The sequence below is a fragment of the Agelaius tricolor genome, unplaced genomic scaffold, assembly GCF_023055355.1.
Source record: "Agelaius tricolor isolate 1412-34295 unplaced genomic scaffold, bAgeTri1.0.p SCAF_26, whole genome shotgun sequence".
In the NCBI taxonomy this organism is placed as follows: domain Eukaryota; kingdom Metazoa; phylum Chordata; class Aves; order Passeriformes; family Icteridae; genus Agelaius; species Agelaius tricolor.
Genome location: NW_027269286.1, coordinates 5,904,690 through 5,928,481, shown reverse-complemented (window position 1 = coordinate 5,928,481; position 23,792 = coordinate 5,904,690). Strand labels below are relative to the sequence as shown.

The following is a 23,792-nucleotide window of genomic DNA, read 5'->3' as shown; positions in this document are numbered from 1 at the left end:
TTGCATGCTTCACAAGAAACACAGACAGAAAAATAGCAATTTCTCCATTAGTTTATTGAACAGGTCTGCTGGTGCTGAACACAAAAGGCACCATTTCAGTTTCTGCATGCAGTCCTGTTTATAAGCAAGCTGCTTTCCTGAGGGCCAGCTTTTTCAGAGGAACAACCTGATCATTTGTGGGTGTCTTTACCACCTGGAGTCTGACCTAGGCAGACAGAGGCTCAGGGCATGATTTTTATTTACAATTCTTTTTTTTTTTTTAGAGCATTTGACATGCTCTCTTTTCACATGAAAATACAAACATAAAGGCCGAGTCTTCTGATTTTTGTAGCCCACTTAAAACTAAGGACCAGGAAAATTCTTTTTCATTATTTTCTTGATTTCTGATTATATTCTCCATTCCTGAACATAGCCATGATGGTTGGTAGTTATATTGACCAAATATGTTTCTTCATTCATAGTTTCTCTTCTGGTGTAATGCAGTCACAATAAATTATTACTTATTTCCATAGGTAGGGAAAGAAAACTGTGGAGATCATGGATATTCAGGATGGATAGCGAGAACCTGAGATCTTGCCATGATAATAATATTTCAGTGGTGCTGATGATGAAGTTTGGTCTACAGATAGGTACAAAGTTTGTTTTCACAGTGTGGCATTTGGCCCAAGTTACAAAATGTTAATCTTGAAAGAGAAGCATGAAAAAGGGCTGAGTTTTGGATGGCCGTAGGGAACTCCCATGTCCCAGCCCTGCTGGAGCTGTGCTGCTTTCTAGGGTGTTCAGGGCTAAGCCTGTAAGTATGTTTTTAGGAATCAAAGTACTTTTCTTCTTCCCAGGAAGGGCGGAGCTTCCTGTGATGCTCAGGTCTTGTTCTTGGCACTCAATTTGGATTTCCATTTTTTGGTTTCAGTCCCTTTATTCATAATGTGTACATGTGGGCAGTTACAGACCACACAGAAATACCCTGAAGAGTCATTGCCTCAAGGAAGAAGACTCAGTATTACAAAGCATGTAGGAATTGTGCCCTCTTGTTCAAGCCCAGTGACAGAGATGTGAACAGCACCAGGCACTGTTACAGCCTTTTTTCACAGTCAGTGCAATTTTAGTCATTCAGAGCTCTGAAGTCCTTTGTTTGGTTTTTTATATCATTAATGTGAAGGACCTACTATTGTTTAAAAACTGTAACTACTAGCTTAAAAACTGTGACTAAGAATAGTTTTGAATTTACCAGAAAGGCACAAAGAGGAGAAAGACTTGTATTATCACCACAACATTTAAACAATATATTATCATCTATAAATCTATCTCAAAGATTTAAAATTAGATAAAAATGTACACAATGTTAACTACTGTTAGCTTATATAAAAAATAATTTTTATGTGAAAAACATGAAAGCTACAGATTGTATATACTGAACACCTGAACTTGCATATTGAACTCATGCATAAAGTACTTTAGTCTTTTAATACAAATGTCCAGTAGACATCTGAGAGCTAAAGACTGTTGAATACAGGAGTTCTGGTTTTTCCTAGTGTGTGATACAGTAGTAATAATGAGCTGGCTGTAGTTGTTATATTTTTTAATCACATAGATTGCAAGACAAGAGCTGTAGTTTTCAATGCAATGTTTTCTTTTCCATGCTCTGGCAAGTGACATCATGGCTTTGTTTTGGCTTAGTACAAACACCAATTCTTATGTTAATAGTGTATAGTAAGAGGAAATGAAACATTTATGTAATTGCAAAAGTGAAACGCAAAAAAGAAAATAATTATTTTTTAATACATGGGCACAGCGTGACCCCACAGTAAGGTCACACTGCCTGCTCTGGCTGCAGTCTGTGGTCAGGAAAGGTCTCTGGGAGCTGATTTTGGAGCCTGGCACAAACTGGCTCTGTCATGTGCTACTTGGGGGAAAGTTCAGACATACAAATCTGGGCTTATAAACAGAAGTAGCGAGAACTAAGATGCAGTTCTGACAGAGGAGATTTATTATAATCTTTTTACCTGTCCCCCTGCCCTTTTACCTGCCCTTTTGTCTGTACTTTTTAAGGTTCATGTTTGCAAGTACCTCTTCAAATATGAAGTAAGGTTAGGAGTGGGGTGGAAAGTATCTCTATTTGTGTGTGTGTTCTATGATGCAAATGGAAATGGAAAACATTTCAGAGTATGGTCCAGAAGATTTTAAAATTGAGATGTTCTGGAGCCAAGCTGGACCAAGCTTTAAGTATGAATAAAACCAGCTAATCTCAGTGATCAAAAATGCAGAGTGGCTACAACTGTGCCTTGCACCATTGACTCCTCACCCCAATGGCCACAGTCAACTCAAATCAGCAGAGCAGAGCCTCTGTGAGCTCAGGGCACTGCTGGAACACACATCTCTGTGTTTACAGTGCAATACTGACTGCCAGTGTCACAGGATTTCTCTAGGTGTAAGGTACATTAGACAGCATAATCTACTTCATAAATTCAGCCACATCTTTTGCAGTGCTGGTGCACATGGAGTATTTTGAGATTACTGTGTCTAGCCTAATATTGGAAGATCAGAGCCTTGGTTCAGGATGAGCAGTTGGTCTCCTTGCAAGAATATTTTGCTCTTGATTTTCATTCAAGGCTTTCCCCCCCATTTTTACTACAATGAAAGTTATGGTCTGAGAACATTACAAAGTAATAATCGGCCTCCCCCCACCACCCTCTGAAACAAAACTGGCTTTTCAAGAATTTTCACAGTACATTGCTCACAAGGCTGAGGGAGATCAGCTAAAACTTGGAGGCAAACCCAGGTCCGATTAGTGAGCCTGTAATTCATTAACATTTATATGACCATTTGTTTCAGTGCATTTGAAGTAAACAAAACAGGGAAAATAAAGGAGAAAGAACTGAATGTCAGTGAGAAACTCCAGGGCTTGATGCCATTGCCACTTGTTAGCAAATGGCAAATACCTCCAAACCTTGCAAATGCACTCGGGTTGCTGGAACTGTTGAGAGAGTGGATGGGAGCTGCAGTCTGCCTGACCAATTGTTTTCCAGAGAATTTATGTGATTTGCAGTGGATTTAGAAGATTTAATAGGAAAAAACCAAAACATTATTCAGTTGAGCTTTCTGGGTATAATGATTTTGACCGAGAATGTTAATTAATGAAAATGCAAAAATGTTGTTCATTGTTTCTAAGGCAAAACAGCAAAACAAAACATCTGCGGCACTGGCAGAACAGCTTTGATTGTAAGAGTCCTGATTCTGATTTTCCTGCTGCAAAAAGTGCTGCACTTCTGACAGCAGGCCAAGAATTCATTCCTAATGCTGTGCTCCTGCAACACGTAAAGGAAAAAGTTTTGAAGGTCTCACTTCTGCTGCAGCTCTGTCTCCTATCACAATTGTTGGGGGATTACAGCACAATGCAGAATTTAAGGAAATTCTTTGAACTCTTTCTGGGCTGGTATCCAGAAGCCTTTGTTTGGCTAAATTTAGAGGGCTTTTGGGATCCAACTAATCTGATACTTGAAACCTGTGAAGTCAGGTATGTTAACTTTTACATGGAAAAGACAGACACATAACTATGAGCTAACATGGTCAGATGAGCTCGGTTTGGGAGCTAATTCCTTCTGCACTGGTGACGTGGACAATGGTTAAACTAAGATCTTTTCTACTGATTAGAGACTTGCTGAGCTAATTGAATGAGGTCTGTTCAGATAAACCTGATGGAGCTGCAGGAGTCTGCACACCACTGTTATTTTCCCCACCTAGTCTTTAACCACACCATTTAAACACCTCTACCATGTACTGGATTGTATGGCGTGAGTAAGATCATCTATACAGGACATTTCATTGCTCACACTTTCACCTCTCCCATTTCTTTCAAATGCTATATACTTACTGATCAAAAGGCATTTTCTAGGGTTCCCCTATTTCTGGAACTGCTTTAGTACTTCAAGGTTTTAGAAATAGAGAACAGGTTGTTTATCATCTCCAAAATTCAATGTTACAATGGAGTCTGCAGTGAAAATCAACATCAGAAAAAAGGGCTGTAATTTACATATTGCTGAGATACATTTGGAAAAAGGTTGTGTAGCTTCTATAGTTACCTCATTTTCATACACATACAATTACCTCCATTACAGAAGCCTTTCAGGTAGGGAATGTTATTTAAGATATAAAAACAATAAAAACAGTGGATCTTTTGGAATCACATAAAATCTAGGATGTGTAAGAACTACAAGAGCTGGGCCAGTTTCCTATAAAATTTACAGATATTACAAATCCACAAAGTTTAACTCCATCCAGGGAGGAGTATATAATCTATTGCTAAGTCCTGTGCTCCAAGCAGCCTGGGAGGATGGCCATGCTGGGTATCCTGAGGTGTGACTGCATAGTGCTGTGACCTTCCAGGATCCCTCAACACCTACCCCAGGAAGTGGAGACAATCACTCAATCCCCAGACAGCTTCCTTAGAACATTTCTTCTCTCAGAATCCTGAAAGTGTCAGAAGTAGCTTTTACCTGTAGTGCTTTCCTCTGGAACAAGCTACCTAGATGTCTTAGTCCTCATGGCAACTATCACTGAGCTAGCAAACCATCTGTTTTCAAAGCATCACTTATTCTTTGCACTTACAAAAATGCCTCTTGTCATTTCAGACAGTCTAGCACCAGTAAAACCCTCTGCACAATTTACATAGGCCTGTTCTCCTCGTATCTTTTGTCTCAACGTTCATTTGCACTATCTTCTCTTGTTCATCTTTGTTATTCTTAATTGCTTTTTTGTCTCTTTTCTCCCTGTCTTCTTGCTGGCTTTGCATTTGAAATGCAAAGCAAGGAAGTTTGTAGGCTGGTTCTTTGATTAGGCAGAACTGGATTCCCCCTGGCCTTAGAGCTGAAACAAGGCCAACCCGTCTTTGGCATGAATTGAAGTCTGCATTTTCAGCTGTGTTGTAGGAGGCCATCCAAAGTTCTTCAATGAGGTTTTACACACAATCCAGCTGGCAGCCTGCAGGCTGCAAGGTGGCTCTGCTTTGCCTCTCTTGTCTGGCCTTGAAGGTCAGAAAAAGTTGTTAGCATGCTGTGTGAAGTCTGGGCATTAATGCCAACTCCTGTTCTTACTGCAAGCCAGACAGGAGGCCAGAGGTGTTAGGATGGGGTGTTAAAGGCAGGATGCATACTGCAACCCCTCAGGAGTATTTGCTCTGCCAGATACTTGTGGCTAAGTCCTGTGAGATGTTGAGACAGTCTAATATTTCAATGCTTCCAACAGGATGAACCCACTTCAAGTCATGCAATGCTGCTTCTTCTGTTACACTGCTGCCGCTGCCAGTGTGAAGCCAGTTCAGCTGCATCAGCTGGCAGAAGCCTGGGGTTTGATGGGTGCATTCTGTAATTAGTGACTTGAACCCACTCATAAGTCAGATGAGAGCAATCAGCAGTCTGAACAAAGGGCCAGAACTGTGCCTGGGAATGGGAGGGGAATATGGGAAGGTAAGGGAGCATCTGCCTTTTTGGCAATGAGCTGCTACATCAGCGCTGCCTTGTTGCAGAACAAGACCCTTTTTACAGCTGTGAGGCACATCACTCTGCTCCCTGGTGCTGCCTCCTAAGGCATGAGCATGTCCAAAAGCTGGCATCTACTGAACCAAGTGTAGGGAAGAATAACTCTGGGAAATAGAGGGACATGAGCATGTCATCTGCATGTTTCGTGGAAACCCAGGATGTCTATCACTGTCATCTGTGCTTCTTCAGCCTCTGGAAGGCAGTTGCTCTCCCACTCTGCCAGCCTTTGTTACTAGGAGCAGTGGAGATGTGAGTTCCTACCCATGAATGCTGCTTTGCTGCATCAGCAAGGAATCCCACTGCACATTAAGGGTCCTAAGTGACTTGTTCAGCATGTGGTTGTTGTGACAGACAACTACCACAAGGACAAAATCCTACAGCTGTTTTTCCCTGCTGTGCAGAATAACCTGTCTTGCTCAAGGTCATCAGCAATCAGCTCATCTCAGCCAAATACTATATTAGTTCTGGTGTTGTCATCCTGTGGATCAGCAGGGCTGCAAAGCAGGAAAATACTTCTTCAGAAAGCATCCTGCCTTTTCAGAACTTTTCATTAAAAAAAAAAAAAGTTACTTGAATGCTTCATTTGACAAAATTTTATAAAATACATTTTTAAATTTAAAAGGAAGGATATAGTATTTGGATGCTGATAGCGAAAGTTAGGTTGCCCAAAGCCCGACTGGAGTAACCAGAAGAAAAGCTGTATTATTTGGGTAATGATTTAATGCAAAGCATTCTGTAAACACTAGAGGAAAACCATCAAAACTTGAGAATCTGGAAAGAGAATAGTGAGGTTCCTTTAAGAAGTAATAGCACTGAAAGCTTGAAATTTTGCTATGTAGGCAGTTCTGTATTCTGATCAACCTAAATCCTGCATTGCGAAGGACATGGCTTGGGGTCACCTGCCAGTACATCTCCCTGACCATTGTCTTGTTTGAGTCACGTTTCTTTTACTGTAGAACTACTTCAACTGCAACTCTGCTGTCACAGGATAGTCTAGTGCAAATATGTATCTCCCCCAGCAGACACTTCCACAAATATATGCTTCCCCCAACAAATGCTCCCTACTATCCCTGGATATTGAGTACTGTCAGCAAGGGGTGTACTGAAAGTGGCAGAAAACATACCATGTGTGAGATGTTATTTGGTGTCACATCAACCGCTCTGTCATTCATTCAACATTGAATCATCTCCCCTGTGGGAAAGGTTAGGCTGTATCTTACACCATATTCTGTCTGATTTTTACTAGGACATAGAAAAATATTTGCTCTTCTTTGTGTTGCATCTACCAGCATTTAAATTGGCATTGTTTCTTCTAATCGCTACTTGTTTAGCGCAGTGCAATGTTGGACAAAAGCCTCTGTGAAGCAATTGTGACTAATCTTTATTTAGCAAGGACCTGGAGGATCACCCTTTGAGGTTGGAAAGTATTTTGTAGTAGTGAAAAGCCTCCTATGGTGCCTTCCTATCTGAGCAACTTTAGCAGCTTTTCATTTGCTCATTCAAATAACATCAACCTCAATGCTGTCACGTACATAGGAGTTATTATCTCTGTTTGGGGTCCCAGAAAAGAAGACAAATCAATTTCCCAGGACCTGCTACAAGATTGCAACACTTTCAGAAAATTTTTTTTGGTTTACATTTACTAGAACTGCTTTGCTGGGACCTTATGCTGTGTGACTCTCGTCCACTCAAAGCCTGGAACTGCCCTCTGTTCCTTCACCTTTTACCCATTAAAAACAAATAACATGACCCTTTTATATCCACAAAACAATGACACAGTAAAGAACTTTGGCTCCTGCCAATGCCAGAGTCCAATCAGATTATAAAAAAATATTTGTTAGAAAAAAGACTACAAAATTACATTTACTGTTACTCCTGATTTCACTTTCCTTTCTCCCTGGTCTCTGCACAGTAGATTATGTTACTAAGTTAGAAACTTCAGTTGTCATGTCATCGTACATAACATATGCTAGCAGCTGGAGGAGGAAATGTCATTGAATAATTACAGACAACAAGGGCTGGAGAGATCCTTGAGAGTCCATCCCAATGCTTGGTTCAGGTAATCCAGATTGTAATTACGTCTCAAAAACAGCTGCTTAACAGTTTTTAAAAGTTGGTGATGATGAAGGTACTGCAAACTCCACAGTCATTCTCATCTAGTACTGCCCACACCATTAGAAAGTCTGTTGTATGTCTAATATAAGTGGTGGAGAACAGAGAATTAAATTCCTCTTTATGGATAACTTCAATCTTGAAGATTATGTTATACAAATCTTTTTTTAAGACTGCTTCTTTCAATTTTTCATTACAGATTGTGTTTTGTATTCCTAGCCTTATTTTCCTAGCTCTTCTGTAAAGCTCTCCTGGAATGCACCACACATAACTGGATGTGGTGCTCCAGGCTGAGGCTTTGCCCCTGGCAAACACAATGGAAGTACTATTTATTATGTCTTACAGTTTTACACGTGCCAATAGCACACTGAGTGTCTACTTTCCCAACAAAGTCATCTGCTGTATGATTGAGGGTCAGATGAAATGCCCTTCAGAGAGAAAGTGCAAACAATTGAAAGTGAGGAGGCTGTGCCAGGGCAGGGAGCTCTTGGCTCCCATGTCCTAGGCTTGCTTTCATCACTCAGCCAATGGAACATGAAAAATGCAAATCAGTTATGTAACTAGTAATTGTGAAAGTTTCCAAGAGAAAAAGGTACCTCTCCCGTGGTTACAGCTAGTAACAAAATACCTGTAGCCATCTGTGTCTCTCCACTAACCATTCATTTAAGCAGTAGGAGACTTGGCAGACCTGTCTTCACCACTGCAGAGACCAGAAGTGAAATGATTTTCCATTTTAAGCAGCAGTGGAAGTAGCAAAACAGGAATGAATGCACAAAAAGCAGAGCTCCCCAGAAAAATGGTTTGAGGGCTGCCTTCTTTTGCTTCAAAAAAAAGAACAAAAAATGTGTGAGGAAATTTAGGAGCAGTAAGTTTAGGGTCTGGGATGTATTTAATTAAATTGTAGCCCTGCACAGCCCTTGGGAGAGAACTGGCATAAAGCTGGGATAAAGCTGTTGTAAGAGTGTGTAATGAGTAGCACATGTGGCAAGATGCTGAGCACCTAAGTCAGTGCTGGTATGACGCAGATGCCAGGTTCAAGGCAACTTGCCAAAAGTAGCCCACTGTCTGTTGACAAAAGCATTACGTACCTCATACGTAGTATGAATCGGGTTGAGAATACAACAGAAGACTTTATTCAGAGGACCCATGCAAAAGTCACCAGTAGGAACAAAAGTTTACCTGAATTCTTCTGTATTCAAAAGTACACAGTTGAGAACTAGCAATTAGGTTGTTAATAAACTAAGAAATGTGATTGGGTGCAAGATATAACAGGTGAGCAGGAACTGATTTTCAGCAGAGGTAATAAAACCCATCTGCCTACAGAAGGAGCTGCCCAACTCAAGATCAGAGTGGAACTAAAGTCCTTCTTAAAAGGAGGCAGAAATTTGAGAAGTCAGAAAACCAAAGCAGCTGCACCAAAGTGCAAATCACTTTGGTGATGTTAGAATCAGTCCAAATGATCTCTGTGCAAAAAGAAAGAAAGGAGCCATTCAAAGTTTATCTGAAGTAAGATCGTACTTGCTGTAGTTATATAACCTGTAAAGAACTAGCCAGGTACAAGGAGTTTCAGGAGGGGATTAGAATGTGAACACCAGTTCTGAGGTGGGACTTCGTAGCTAGGTTCTGTGAGGCCCATCTGCAAAGACAACTTTGCAACATTGTGATTAGAGCAGGAGCTCTGTAGGCCATCCTTTAACAGGTGAAATGTAACATTTGCGGGAAGTCTGTAATACTCGGATTGCTTTACAGAACTATTTTCATTGTATGAAGCACTTGCGGCATACCAGAACCCAAATTTTGGATCCCTTATGCTTTATCGAGGATTGCATGCAAAGCCACATCCAGCTTCTTAATGAGGGCTGAACGGGTGTCACCCTCTTTCTCCACCAGCCAGTAAGCTTGAATAAAGGTTCTCAGCCTCCAGCCTTGCCCTGAGATGGGTGCGGGGAGCAATCCCGCAGGATGTGTTGCCCTTTCTGGGGCAAGGCATGCCATCAGCCTGCAAGGCAGCGGACTGACAGCGGCAGCAGGGCTGCACCGTGCGGGTAGGTCCCTACAAGCACTCCTGGCAGCTCTTCAGTCAGAAACAGAAAGCACCGAGTGGCCACAACACTCTGCCTTTAGGGGCGGCAAAAGAGCTGATTCCAAACCATTTCACAGGAAGCCCTGGGCTCTGCACCAGACTACTTCTGGTTCTCATCCAGTCTTGACGCACTGGTCACTGCCACCCGTACAGCGGCTGAGACCTGCCCTTTTGGATAGCCCCTTTCCTTCGGGACAGGCACTGGATGTGTGCGAACAAAGCCATGTAAAGCATGTATACTGAATCCATAATTTCTGCCCTGGTGATGCAAAGAAACATAGTTAGAATGGCACAGAACTGTGTAATACTATTACAACTGCTGAATCACCCGTGTAACCGTTCTGCCAAAAATAGTGAAGAGGGTATTTTAAAGAGCAAAGTGGCTATTTAAGCCCACTCTGCCCCTTTCTGTGCCTCCACACAGCAGGTAGATAAAGGTTCCTGTGCCGCCTCAGGAAAGTTCAGCCCCGGTACTGCTGCAGTGTTGCTGGTGCCCATAGGATCGTAAACCGAGGGGCAAAAACAGTGTCCTTATAGATAATGGTGAGGAGAAACTCTAAGGGCCGAGTGACCTGCTCGTTAACCGGGGAGCGCTGAAACACCCGCCACAGCCGCTCCATTCTCCTGGGGCAGGAACGCTAATGGAAAACGCCGGCCTGCCCCGCCAGCCCAGCAGCCCTCCAAGGCCAGCGGCGAGGGGAGACCTCTGACTGCAAGGTCAGCACGGTTAATCTTTTCCCCGGATAATTACAGCCGGCTCGGCGCCCCCTTCGAACCAACTGCGGCTTCGCATCCACCCCTTCCACACCCCGCTCCTGGCTCGGCCCCTCGGGCCAGCCCGCCCCGGGGCGGAGCCCCGCGTTCCCCAAAAGCCGCCGCGGCCGCGGGGAGCAGCGCTGGGATTTGGGAACGGTGGGGTCGGCGCGGCAGGACGTGGGGGTCGGGCAGGGCTCGGTGGTGAGTGGGGAGGTGGCGGCTGCTGCTCTCAGCTCTCGGAGGGTGGGACGCTATTTTTCTTGTGTAGTAGTAGCTGTTGCCACCCTAGACCCGAATTCGCTTTAAATAGTTAAAATTGCTATAAGCTCGAGTGTACTGCGAGCTTAATACGCTAGCGATGTTCTCGACCAACGTGTAATTCGATGTGGGACTTTTCAAGCCTGCTCCCTGTCGGGGAACTATCGAGTTGTTTAAGTGATTCGTTCTTTCATGGAACTCGGACTTTTGGGTTTAGTCCAGTCACGCTGTGGTTAAAAGAAAGAGGATTCCCTTCTGACCACCGCAGAAAGTGCGTGGATGAATCTCTCTATTAATTCAACCCAATGTTCTTTACGGTCGAGTATCCCCTCTGTCATTGTTGATGTTCAGGGTATGGCAACATGTATTTTGTAAAGGCAATATCTTTCTAGTAAAAGTGGAGATATTAATTTTTTTCTATAATGATGGCTGGATTATCTTTTTAAGTAGTTTGCCACTCACTCAGCTGATACAGAATTGTTCTGAGGAGATACTTACTATTTTTATTGATATAGGGAAGAAGTTCTGACTAAGAAGCAAACCAAGAATTTGGAATATAAGCGGGAAATGAGACACCTGAGGTCATGGGGCGAAATTACTGGATGGTGTGTCTTTTTGATTTTTTTTTTTTTCCTGAGAAAAACTCTATATCTTTGCTTTATCTTTTTCTTCTTCTTCATACTTCTTTCTAAAGTATGGAAACCTTGAAGAAGGGGGCTGGAGGTTAGAAATTGAAAGATTCATATGGTTAGTTTAGCATACTGGCAGGAGATGAGACTTGAAAGCCTTTCATATGTACAGACCTTGGCCTTCACCTTGGGATCTGTCAAAGGAACAGTGTGCTATAAAATTTTGCATTAGAGTATCCTATTTATATATTAAAGCTTCAACTAATATTTGTAAATCTGTGTGCAAATTGAAAACTTTATTTGATTGTGCTCAGAATTATGTTTAAAAAGTGAGTAGCCTCCATTGCTTAGGCAGAGTGAAATATGAAATGAACAGGAAAAGGATCTATTTTTGTTTTATATGTGTTGTGATATTTATGATAGATGAAATCTTGATTTAGTATGTTTAGGGGGCTTAACTGTCAGTTTTGATGAGTTTCTCAGGTGTAAAGATCAGGTGTGTAGCAGATAGTGGGCAAACTGAGCTTGGCTTTGTCTCTGTTAATTAAATGATCTGCCATTAATCATGGCAGAACAGGATTATGAGGAACTTGGAGCTGGAACTGGCCTCCCTCTGATACAATGTCATATTCACGTGGCTCTGCCTCCTTTGTATTGAAAAGCTGGCATGGTCTAAGCCTGTGTGTCCAGACCTCTGTACTGCACTCTTTTTGGCAGTATAGTAGGGTGACCTTAGTTGCCTTGTCTTTTTTTTTTTAAATGATGTTCTTTGCAGCAGTGTAAAGAATAAGAAGGATTTCTGTGCATGTAGGTGTTGAGTATGTAAAATTGTCATTTTAGCTTCTTTCCTTTCCTCATGTGTCAGAAGAGCCAGGTAACTCATCATGAAGTAAAGATGATAAAAGGAAAACTGGAGCTGCAGAAATTGTTCAGGCCTGCTGAGTGTCTGCAACTCTAAAAATTCATTTAGGTGCTGGGTTATTGGCATTTCTGGAGGAAGTGACTAAAGAGGCTTCAGCTGTACAAAAGGCAGGGTTAAGCAATGGGTGTATTTGTGATATTTTCCAGGTAGGCACTACAGGTGATAAAGCAGGGAAGAATAACAGGGAGTATAAGTGCCAAGGGAGGTATTTTCAAGTACAATTTTCCCATAAAATTAATTGGCAAAAATAACTGTAGAATGCAATGTTTAGGGGGGTATAATAGAAAATGAGGAATGAAAAATATTTATATTGTGAGGAAGGGGAAAAATAAGATGTTGAGAGAAATACTTGTTTTTGGGAAGGGCAATCTGGTGTTGGCTGGACTAGTTTGGTTTTGAAGTTCTTATCTCTTTTCTAACATAATTGGATTACTTCAACATCTTGCAAAGCATATGCTATAGTTAATGACAAATTGTGGTTGCTTTGTCAAATTCAATAATTGACACAATTTTCATGTAACATTCACAAGAATTAATATTGTGAACACTGGTAGCAGAAATAGATCTGAATGGAAGCAAAATGGTGTATATGCACCCTAGTGCAAGTGTACTAGCTTGGCTCATGCTAAATAACATTGGTAACTGGAAAAAAGCAAGTTCTGTAATGACTGCAGCATGTAGTCAGACTAGTTCAGCTTAGTAAAAATCCTTGGAGGCTATTCACTGCAGTGCTCCTTAACATTATGCCTGGGAGACGACCTGCTTTAACCTTTCATGGTGAGGAGAGTGGTGGCCCAAACACATAGCAGGCACTGATTTAAACCCAGGTGCTTTTCTGTGGTATTCCTGTCTTTCTTCTTATTGTCAAGTGTATTAAATGTGGGTTTTTTTTACTCTTATGGTTTTTTTAACTCTTTATTCATATTTGAAAGGCCCATTTTAAATGGACCAGGCACAAAGTTTTTACAAAGTGTTAGCATGAATTTTTATGACATGCACTTACAGTAGTGTTAAATCTTCCTCTTTCACAGAAAGAGGAACCAATAATGCCAGCACTGAACTGGAAACCCTTTATCTATGGAGGTTTAGCATCAATCACTGCAGAATGTGGTAAGAGTTTGTTTTAATTGTTGACATGATTTTCTTTACTTGGACAGTCTCCATGTAAAACAAGTAGGGTTCCATGCTGCCAGTGACACAGTGGTATATGGTGGTCTGCAGCATAGAGTTTTTTTGCTTAATGCTGACTGAAGAGTTTCTCTTATCTCTATTGCAATGCCAGAACACTTGTGTCTATAAACTCTTATCCCTGGTGAATCTTGTTTTCTATACATATTTTGCTTCTGTGTTTTATTATTTGGTGTTGTTTGATCTGTTCCTAGACAGTGGTCATAAGTAGATACAGCTTCTGCTTTGCTGCAGTTGACTAGTTACACTCTTAACTTGTAGATTTTTCTCTTAGCTTTACTGGATATCTGTGTTGCAGTTTAAATAATCTTTTCTTGAATGTAAGTGGTTGCTTAGATTTGAACACTTGAAAATTCAATAGTGAGCAACACAGAATAATTGCTGTATTGAGACAGTGCATCTGATGTTTTAGGCCTCCTCTAAAGGCAAACCTTAAATATCCACATTTTTGTAGACTTGTATTTGAAATGCTTGTATATGAAAGTAAAGGAAATCTGGATATTCATTGTAGTAGGACATGGTTGGGCATGTGGTGGGCTTGCATGAAAGGTCTGTCTAGTAAAGTAGAGGCAGTATAAAATTACACTTAAAACTATTATCTTTTGTTTTCATAGAGTAGTTTGTGTTGGAAGGTCATCTGGTCCAGCCCCCCTGCTTTGAGCCGGGACATCTTCAATTAGATCAAGTTGCTCAAAGCCTTGTCCATTCCAACTTTGCATGATTGCAAAGATGGGAAGGGTTTTTACTTAGGGAATTTGTACAAACTTGAATTTGAAACCTGTCATTATTTGACTTGACTGAATATGGCCAATAATGCCAAAAGCTTAAGGAAGACATACAATTCATGAAAGCTTTGCTTGTCTGGTAAGCCTCATTTAAACAGATGTAGTTAATCCTGACTCCTGTTAGTACTTAAGTGAGTATGGCATGTTGAGGTGGTCCTTTCCTGGATGGATAGAGTTTCTGAACCCTTTCATGAGGGGAGCATGGAGAATATGAATTGAACATAACATAGCAGTAGGCTACAGGAAAGCAGTACCAGAAATAGGTACTGCTGCTATTGCTTTTTCAGATACTAGGCCAGAATCTGTATAGCGTGTCCTACAGAATTTGCCTTCAGTGATGTCCTCTTCAAAGGGGTTGGTAGAATACATGTGCAAACTCAGTGCTTGATTGGGATTGCAAAGTCCTGTTCAGTGTGGCTGCTGGCAACCAGGCAATGCTGTGTTGCCTGAAAATATAGTGAATGTGAACCCAGGAGGTAGGCAGAGCCTCTGTCAGGCCTTTAGAAGAAACAAGGTGATAGAATGTGAATCACTTAAAAGAAAGTCTTGGTAAGAAAAGCTTCTTTCCCATGGGAGTACTTTTATATATTATGATATATAATAAAAGTTGCTGTTCCTTGTATGATGTTCTCTGTTGTCTTTGGCTAGGTAGGTACTTTGTTAATTTTCTCACTGGTTTTTCCTTTAAGGTACTTTCCCCATTGATCTTACCAAAACACGTCTCCAGGTTCAAGGTCAAGTTAATGATGCCAAATATAAAGAGATTCGCTACCGTGGAATGGTGCATGCGCTGGTCAGAATATGCAGAGAAGAAGGGTTGAAAGCCTTGTACTCTGGGTAAGAGTAACTGAGTTGCAGCAATGGCTTATGAACAGTCTATTGGTAAAAGTATTTGCCCATTGTATGTGAATTTTTGGGCTTCAGGATTGCAAGGTATTTGGCTAGCCTTAATCTGGCAGTTGGAGGACCCAGCTTTGATACCTTCAGTGCTGCACACTGCCATAGCATTTAATGTTTTAAAAATAGCCCCTCAAGCAACAAAACCTACATGAAACACAATACCTAAGCATAAGGTTATTTTCTACAGTGCTTGTTATTTTCTACAGTGGTTGTTCCATCTCCTGGAATTAAAATTGGAATTACCTTTGCCTATAAATGAGCATGCTTTACTTCAAAACATGCAGGATGGTGGGGGAACTACATTTCAGACATGACTGCCAGCTATTTTATAGATTACAAGTTGAAGCTGGTCTAATAGTAATAATCCCTTCACAGTTCATTCATGTTCTTGCAGGCTCTATTTAAAAAAAATAAAAACCAAAACCTAACAAGCTCCAAAGCTTGTTTTGTTTATAATGAGTTTAAATTGTTGATTTAAATGAACAAGCCTTTCTTTGCTATATGTCTCTGCACTAGGAAGAATTTTCTGATGAGTTTTTGAGATCTTGAGCATAAACATTATTGCTGCTTGTTTTCACAGGATTGCACCTGCAATGCTACGACAAGCTTCATATGGAACTATAAAAATAGGCACATACCAGAGCTTAAAAAGAATGTTTGTTGAGCATCCAGAAGGTGAGTGGTCATTTTCTTTTTAATTCAGGACTGATTTGCTTGAAGCCAATTCCATTTGGTATCTTACTGTACCATTTGAACAAGATTACCAAGATTACCAAGAAGACATTCCTTACACCAGTTACAGCAAAGTTAGTCAGCAAGGGTAACTCATCAGAGCAGGTTTTATGGCTTCTGTAACTGGCTCTCTCTGGTTAAATGAGGGGAGGCATCATCCTGTCCTAATGCATCTTAAGTTTTGTAAATCTGCAGCTAAAATCTTTGTTTGTGAAACAGATGAAACCCTCATGATGAATGTTCTGTGTGGCGTTCTTTCTGGAGTAATCTCATCATCTATTGCCAACCCTACAGATGTCTTAAAGGTAATTACGTAGAGCTTGTCTTTTAGCTTTTGTTCTCTCCTGAAGTAAATACAGTCTCCTGATGAATATAGGATTTGTTTTGTAACCCTGTTTATTATCATCTCTTAACTTCTAAAGAATCAGTAACATCCTGAATTCTTGGAACCTCCTTCTGGTTCATACTAATCATTTGGAAGTATGTGTGAGGAAGGTGAATGCTGGGGAGGTAGTTAGATCCACATGTTTCTGCTTGTGGGGGGAGAATAACTTTGATATTGTGGTGTTTGTGCAGAAGCCACACTCTGTATTTCATCTGTACTTCTTGGTAACACTGTTATACTTGTATGTTGCTAGAGCTCAAAATAGGTGAATATCAGTTCAGAGGCAAGAGTTCCAGGGAATGCTACTAGTACTGTATGATTCCTTAGCACTGTAGAGAGGCTTTGCAAACCTTTGTTCCAAGGAAATGGCATTCCAGCATCAGTCATTTAAAGTGAATTAGTGAAACAACCAGCTCTTTAAGAATCTGTTAGCTTGATCATAGTCAGTTACTTGAAAGGGTTGATGGGTTTATGTTATAAAACTGGAGCTTGTGACTTACAAAGCTGCTCCTAATGAAAAGGAAGTCAAGAAAACTCTCTATGTTTTCCTGAAATTACTAAAAAGCTTTGTCCTTCATAGTGCTAGTGTGGTTATGTAGTGGCATTTCAAACATAAGCTTGTATTTCACGTGTGGCTTCAATTAGTTACTTCCTAAAATTATATCCACCCACCAAGTCACTTGTTGACAACCTGTGTATACAAGTTACCTTGACAGGTCCCTAAGGATGATCTTATAAATCTACAGGGTTGAAGACCATGGTTCTCATGGCTGAAACATTAATCTGTTTAACCTTTCATTTCAACATGTTCCTGTGAGAACACTGTAAAGGACATCCTGCAAAACCCATCTGCCAGTCTTATCTAAATGGAGCAGTGTACCCATACAGAAATAGAAGTGACTTAATGCAGCTAAGAATTCTACCACATACTTCTTCAAAATTAGCAGCTGCATTGGGATAGTTAAGGCAAAAGATTGCACTTATATAGTTGTGATAATGCCAGCTCTTTCTTTTATACTTAGAGAAATTGACTTTACTACTTGCAGTTGTATCTTGATAGTTGAATGTAGTTTTATTATTTTTTTTGTTATTTTTATTTTTTAATTGTATCTTCTAATGAATCTCAGATCAGAATGCAAGCTCAAGGTAGAACGATTCAAGGAGGAATGATGGGCAACTTCATACAGATCTACCAAAACGAAGGCACTAAAGGATTATGGAAGGCAAGTTTTTTTTAGTTCTATCCTACACTTCAACTACATTTCCTTGTTCAATTGAATGTCATGTATTCTTACAGTGTTTTCAGCTGAAATATGGAGGATGTAACGTCTGTCATTTGCCATGACTGCTTCACTGCTGGTGTCTCAGTGCTTATTGGTGAAGGGTTACAGCCAGCCTTGTTTGTGAGGATTAGCTGCCACTTAGGAGAGGGAGGACAAATGCAGGGTTCAATTAGGGTGACTGGCTCTAGGAACAGTTCAACAACCTTTTGCCTGACACCTCTTAATCTGTACATTCTGTCTGTTTTAAAACATATGCTAAAGAATATTTGGAAGTGAAGGAGCTGCTGAGCATCCCTTCTAGCTCAGGAACTCTCATATTCAGTTTCACAGGTTGTCTCTTGGGCCAGTTATAGTCAATGACTGTACAACAACTGAAGAGCCAAAAATTGACCATTGTTTTGAGCAGCTGGAGAATAGGAATGTTTTTCCGTTAGTGTGCTTTTCTCACAGTTTCTTGATCTCCAGTTTTCTGTTCATCCTCCTTACTTTATCAGTTTTTCAGCTAGCAGCAAAGGAATGGAGGTTTTAGCTGACTGTTGATGCAAGAATTGAGATGTTAAGCAGAGATGGTAAATAACTTAAAGGATCTGAAGTTTCCATTCTGTATGGAGAAGTGATTTATGTTATTTCAAATTTGTGGTTTTGGAGTACATACATCTAAGACTTGTACTAATTAGCCTTATTTGAATTTGCAAGGTTCTTAACACATTTGTAGTGTTTTGCTTTGTATTATAAGAGTTTGGCTTTTCTAACAGTGCACAAAGGTTGACTTTAAACTCCAACTATATCCTTCCTTTTGCCAGGGAGTATCATTGACAGCACAGAGAGCTGCTATTGTTGTTGGAGTAGAGCTGCCAGTATATGACCTTACCAAGAAGCACATAATTCTGTCTGGACATATGGGAGATACAGTATATACTCACTTCCTGTAAGTTTGTATAACTGTTTGTATAGCTCATTATTAGATAATTCTTGCTGCAGGGGAGAGGAGTATTTTTATTTTTAATCATCTGTCTAGATGTGTACATTTATTTCTGATGTGTTTATAATTTTTAGGGTAATAGCATCTCAAATGGTAGTGTGGAAGCTAATTTTATTTAGCACTTGAATTTAGCTTTCTTTTGAAACATGGAAATTTGTTTTGTGGGTGGTCTGAATCATTCAACTGTGCAAATTGAGGTTGGAAGAAATTTACAGTCAAATATTATTCCCTGGGGTATGAACATCTTTCCAAGCATAATGTATATAAGGGCTATATAGCAAATTTTCAAAATTATGTTTTTATAGTAAGTGAAAAGTAACTTTTCACATCCATTCGCTGATTTAATTTTTTTAGTAAAAGCATTAAATAGTCATTATTACTGTGTGTTTCCTGGGAAGGGGAAGTTCTTATACATCTGTGTGGTAGATCAGGTTTCATTAAACCCTTCTTTTACTAGTTCCAGTTTTCTTTGTGGGTTAGCTGGAGCCCTTGCATCCAACCCAGTTGATGTTGTAAGAACACGTATGATGAATCAGAAAAGCCAAAACCATGGGGGACACTCAGCCTACAAGGGCACTTTGGATTGCTTGTTACAGGTAAGTAGCTCAGGTATCATCATAAATAGAAACTGTTGCCACCAAGCAATGGTTTTGCTGTGGAGCTCAAAATTGTTCTGTTTTCCCTAGTAACTTAGACATGCTTTTTGCCATAATATTTAAAAGGACTATACTGTCAGTAATGCACTCAAGTGTGAAAAGTATCTATCTTGATAGAAAGGCAGGAAGAAAGTTAGCGTCTGTTGCAGAACCTTACTTTCTTTGGGTGCTTGGATGAGGAGAGGAAGGCTCTCAGCAGCACTGTCTTGCTCAACTTTATACTATGTCAGGCTGACAGGAAATTACCATTTCATAGGTCAGTCCTTGAAGAACAAGATCTTCTGAAACAGATGGTTTTCTATGTTGCTTACTGCATAATGCAAAGCCTAGTACAGCCAGAGGCAAGGTCAGCCTCTGATTTTGATTACTTTGATTTGGTTTCTGAAGTCTCTAACTGTGGTATGAGATGGGACCATGATGGCCTTGTACATGGAGAAGAATGGATAGTAAGCTGTTGCTGTCCAACTGTTTACTGAACAGTCAAAGTCACATCGTCCAGGGAAATTTGAGGTCCATAAAGCAAACTGAAATATTTCAAGGGACTGCCAAATGTTAGCTACAGGTTTACATGCAGCAAATTTCAGGGGGCTGTCCAATGTCAACTGCAAGCCTACATCTAATGAAATGTATTTCTTTGTCCTGTCAGACAATAAATTTAAATTAAGGTTACAGGACTAAGCCACCCCTTTGTCTGGTACAGTCTTGTTAGCTGACATGCTATCTGGATTTTTCACAAAAAAAGAATTATGTAAGTGTGTTCTTATGTTTTTTGGTTTTTTTTTCCTCCCTAGACATGGAAGAATGAAGGCTTTTTTGCTCTGTATAAAGGCTTTTGGCCAAACTGGTTAAGACTTGGTCCATGGAATATCATTGTATCCTTTCCAGAGGTGTGCAAAATGACTAAGTTAGCCATACAACAGCAAATACTGTTTTTTACAGAATTACTCAGTGTGGGAAGTGTCATATCAGCACAGATATTCTCTTTTCTTATGAATGGAAAATTGTGCAGTTGAGAGTTTTTTTTTAGTCAACTGCTTACAGACAGATTGAATTTGATTCACATGGAGTCAACCCTAAAATATGATCTTGCAAAATAATTTTCTGTTCTTCCAATTTCATACCTGCCCATTTTCTTTGTTATGAGCCTAGTTTTAATCGAAGTTGACCAGGTGAATTAGGAATGGGAGCTCTTTCCAGAACTGGGGAAACTGTTGGCAGTTACTGATGCAGTCTTTTTGTTTTTGCTTATCTTAGTCTCACAATTTTGGCTTTTTTCAGGAGCCAGCTGATCAGAGCCCTGGGAAGTAGGTTGGTAGAAGTGTTTTTTACAATAAACAAACCTTCTTTAGCCCATCAAAGCTACAGTGATTAAAGACTCTTAAGGGATTTTGCAGTATTTTTATGGCAGCTTTTGCAGGACTGCCTCCTCTGTCCTGGGTTTAAGATCCTGAGGAAGATGGACGGGAAAGTATTTTGTGTCACCAGCCTTTAAGCAAATTTCATTGTTCTGCCTAGTATTGTGTAAAAATGTGGCCAACATGCAGCATGGCAAAGGAAGGAAAAGGGAGTGGAACACAGTTGCACACAGATGCAGCTAACCTTCAGTAGTGAAGGGACCAGTTTTCACTGCATGAACAGGAAACAGTTTTCCTTCATCAGCTGCGCCAGTTCTTTCTGACATATGAACAGCTGAAGAAATTGGATGCCTGACATGCTGAGCTGTGTACAGAATTCTGTTCATGTACTGTCTGAGTTTAGAGCAATGTGCAAGTTGTCTTGAGTGTTTGCTCTTTATTGTCCGAGCTGCTGGCACCAAAGGAAGAGGTCACTGCAAGACTGAATGAGAAGAACCTGGAAGTGATTTCAAGGCAAACTGGCTCCTGTAAACCATGGTTTGTGCACGTGATTCAGTGGATGATGTGCACTGTTTTTCAGACTGAACCAAACATGGCGGAATACCTTCTGTCAAATGTTTCAATGCTCTTGAATGTAAAGATCTGCAATGCAACTTTGTGCATCTGAGTCTCAAAGCATAGTTTTATAAGAGTCAAAGACAAGGTTTTTTTCTTTATTTCCATAGATTTCCATAAAGGAAGGAAAAGAAAAATATTTCTGTAAAGGAAAAAAGTATTTCTGTAAGGGAAGATAAGCAGAACTGAGGAGTTGGGCTTTTCCTGCTTTCAGAAATGTATGCAATTGGATTGTAATAGTTTAAAGCTTCCAGTTAACTGGAAGTGTCACAAGACATCTTTGCTGGCTTTCAGGTTGGCACAATAACTACTGCAGTGTAAAATCTGTTTCTGGTTTTGAAGCTTTCCTGTGTTCTAAGTCCTGAGATGTCTGCATAATTTTCTGGGAATAATCCAGCTTCATTAGCAAGTGTGGTTGCTACAGTTGACAGTTTTGCATAGCTTGAAGAAAGTTTTTTTTTTTTCTTCCATGTATAATTCTTGATTTCAGCATAAGTGCTTCTTAAACATATTCATATGGAAATTGCTGGTAGGAATGAAGTTCAAACAAGTTCATGCCCATCTGCTGATCTTGCAGAGAAACTTCCCATGCCTCTTCCGTCCTTGGGAAGAATTATTGGTTACTGGCTATTTTACACTGCGCAGTCAGGCTCGCTCATGTGGGTGCCTATGTGACAAGAACCAACCCCTCCAAAAGTAAATCTACTATAAAGATTGCTTTCCTCCTTTAAAAAGACCCCCAAGTCCAGAACTAGTGAACACTTTCATATACCAAAGATGCTAAAGTTGCTGTTACATGCAAGGAAACACTTGATGTAGAAATCAACCACAGCTTCTATAAACATTACCTTTAGGCTTAAAGGTATATGAAAACTTTAGGGCTGTTAACTCAACAGTTACATCAAGCTTCTTAAGTGCTGTTGTTGAATTCCAGGAAAAAGGAGTATGTGAGATGCAAATTGCAGGACTGATCTTCTGTGTTTACAGAGGGCAGCAAAGCAGGATCAATAGCTTTGGATTTTTGTGGCCTTGTGTTAATCTTTTACACATTTTTCATAGAATCATGCATTCCACTTAAAGAAGTTTCATTGAGATATCAAAATTGCTGTAATCACTTAAAATTACTAATTTTGAATGCACAAATAGAATTTTTAAATGCACAAGGCACTTTCTTTCCGAAGGTAAAACATTTTCTATATATAGGGGTATGCTGATGTGCAGTGTTTCCCCTTACAACTGTTTCTGTGCTTTAATAAAAAAAAGTGTAAATATTTTTGTATGCTGTGTAAGTAAAGTATATGTTTTTCAGGCCTATTAAAAGCATTAAAATGTAAAGTGTGATGATTTAGAGCTGCTTTCAGTTTTGAAGTTTCAAATACTTCAAGAAGTTTGGAGAAGTTTGCCACTTTGGAGTGACAGTAACGGCACTGTACCAATTAATCTGTGGGGAAGCTGCAGAGGCATAACTGGACAAGATGGACTGGAATTGACTGCAAATTCCCAAAGGCACCAAAATGGTGAAATAGGAGTTCAGGATCTCAGCTGAATGTGAACCACAAGTGTGCCCAGCTGCCTGAGAAGGCCAATGGCATCCTGGCCTCTATCAGCAGCAGTGTGGCCAGCAGGACCAGGGCAGGGACTGTCTGCCTGTACCTGGCACTGGTGAAGCTGCATTTTGTTATAAAGGAGAGCTTGACTAGGCCAATATTCAAGCAGCAATCAATTTATTAATTAATATGGTAAAGTATGAGCAATACAGTGCTGGGTACAGTGGGGGAAGTTTTCCTTCCAACTGCACACCGATAGTTGAGGCTTACAGGTATTTGTAGGGGTACTCATAAGCTTTCTCAGCAGTTTCTATTCCAAATTTTTACATTACAATTCTATACATTATTGTGATTTATTTTCTCAGAATGTATCCCAGGAGTCTCCCATCTGGTGGGGTCTAGCTTCCAGATGTGGGTCCACTATAAATCTTATGACAGTGATGTCCAGCTTCCCTTGGTCGAAACTACTGAGTTGATGTTCATCTTCCTTTCCCAAGCTGCTTTTCACTGTTTTGTTAAGGCCTTGAGATAAGCATGTTTCCTTTTTATATATTCTAAAGCTATAGTTTCAAAGATCCTTACTACAAGCAATATTCTAAAATTATACTTCAAAAGGTTACTATTGCAAAACTCAGCTACAAGCAGAAAGTTCTTGTCAAAAAGCAACATCCTAAAGCTTTAATTCAAATGCTCCTAAATCCACTTAAGACTTATAGAAGTTAATTGCAAACAAAGGATAGGTTCAAAGGCCTTCTTCCATGCTTTATTTTCCTCAGTTATTTATTAGAATTTATCTTTATAACTGTCCCATGGTTGGGACACAATCACAAGTACGTTGCCTGTATGTACCTGCCACGAAACACAGCTTTGTATTTCACAATTTCAAGTGCTCTGTCCAATTCTGGGCCCACAGTTTGGGAAGGATATTGAGGTGCTGGCATGTGTCCAGAAAGGGCAGTGGAGCTGGGGAAGGGTCTGGAGTGCAAGTCCTGTGAGGAGGGGCTGGGAGAGCTGGAGGTGTTCAAACTGGGGCAAAGGAGGCTCAGGAGGGACTTTACCACTTCTAAAAC

The 23,792-nt window shown here is 40.3% G+C and overlaps 1 protein-coding gene across 8 annotated transcripts in view; it reads left to right on the top strand.

The window, feature by feature from the left end:
* SLC25A30 (solute carrier family 25 member 30) overlaps positions 1–22,510 on the top strand; it is a 33,035-nt gene extending 10,525 nt beyond the window's left edge. Inside the window, exons 1-11 of one of the 8 annotated variants that reach the window (XM_071448465.1) lie at positions 10,551–10,686; positions 11,259–11,348; positions 13,326–13,404; positions 14,957–15,104; positions 15,748–15,842; positions 16,119–16,204; positions 17,412–17,511; positions 18,375–18,495; positions 19,007–19,145; positions 19,997–20,077; positions 20,874–22,510. In XM_071448465.1, the coding sequence (XP_071304566.1) occupies positions 11,328–11,348; positions 13,326–13,404; positions 14,957–15,104; positions 15,748–15,842; positions 16,119–16,204; positions 17,412–17,511; positions 18,375–18,495; positions 19,007–19,145; positions 19,997–20,077; positions 20,874–20,915 (912 nt within the window). In that variant the 5' untranslated portion in view covers positions 10,551–10,686; positions 11,259–11,327 and the 3' untranslated portion in view covers positions 20,916–22,510. Of the gene's footprint in view, positions 1–10,550; positions 10,687–10,711; positions 11,015–11,125; positions 11,349–13,325; positions 13,405–14,956; positions 15,105–15,747; positions 15,843–16,118; positions 16,205–17,411; positions 17,512–18,370; positions 18,496–19,006; positions 19,146–19,996; positions 20,078–20,873 lie in introns of those variants that run through there. The other 7 variants (XM_071448462.1, XM_071448463.1, XM_071448467.1 and 4 more) reach the window with 7 other exon arrangements.
* Positions 22,511–23,792: the final 1,282 nt, after the last annotated feature.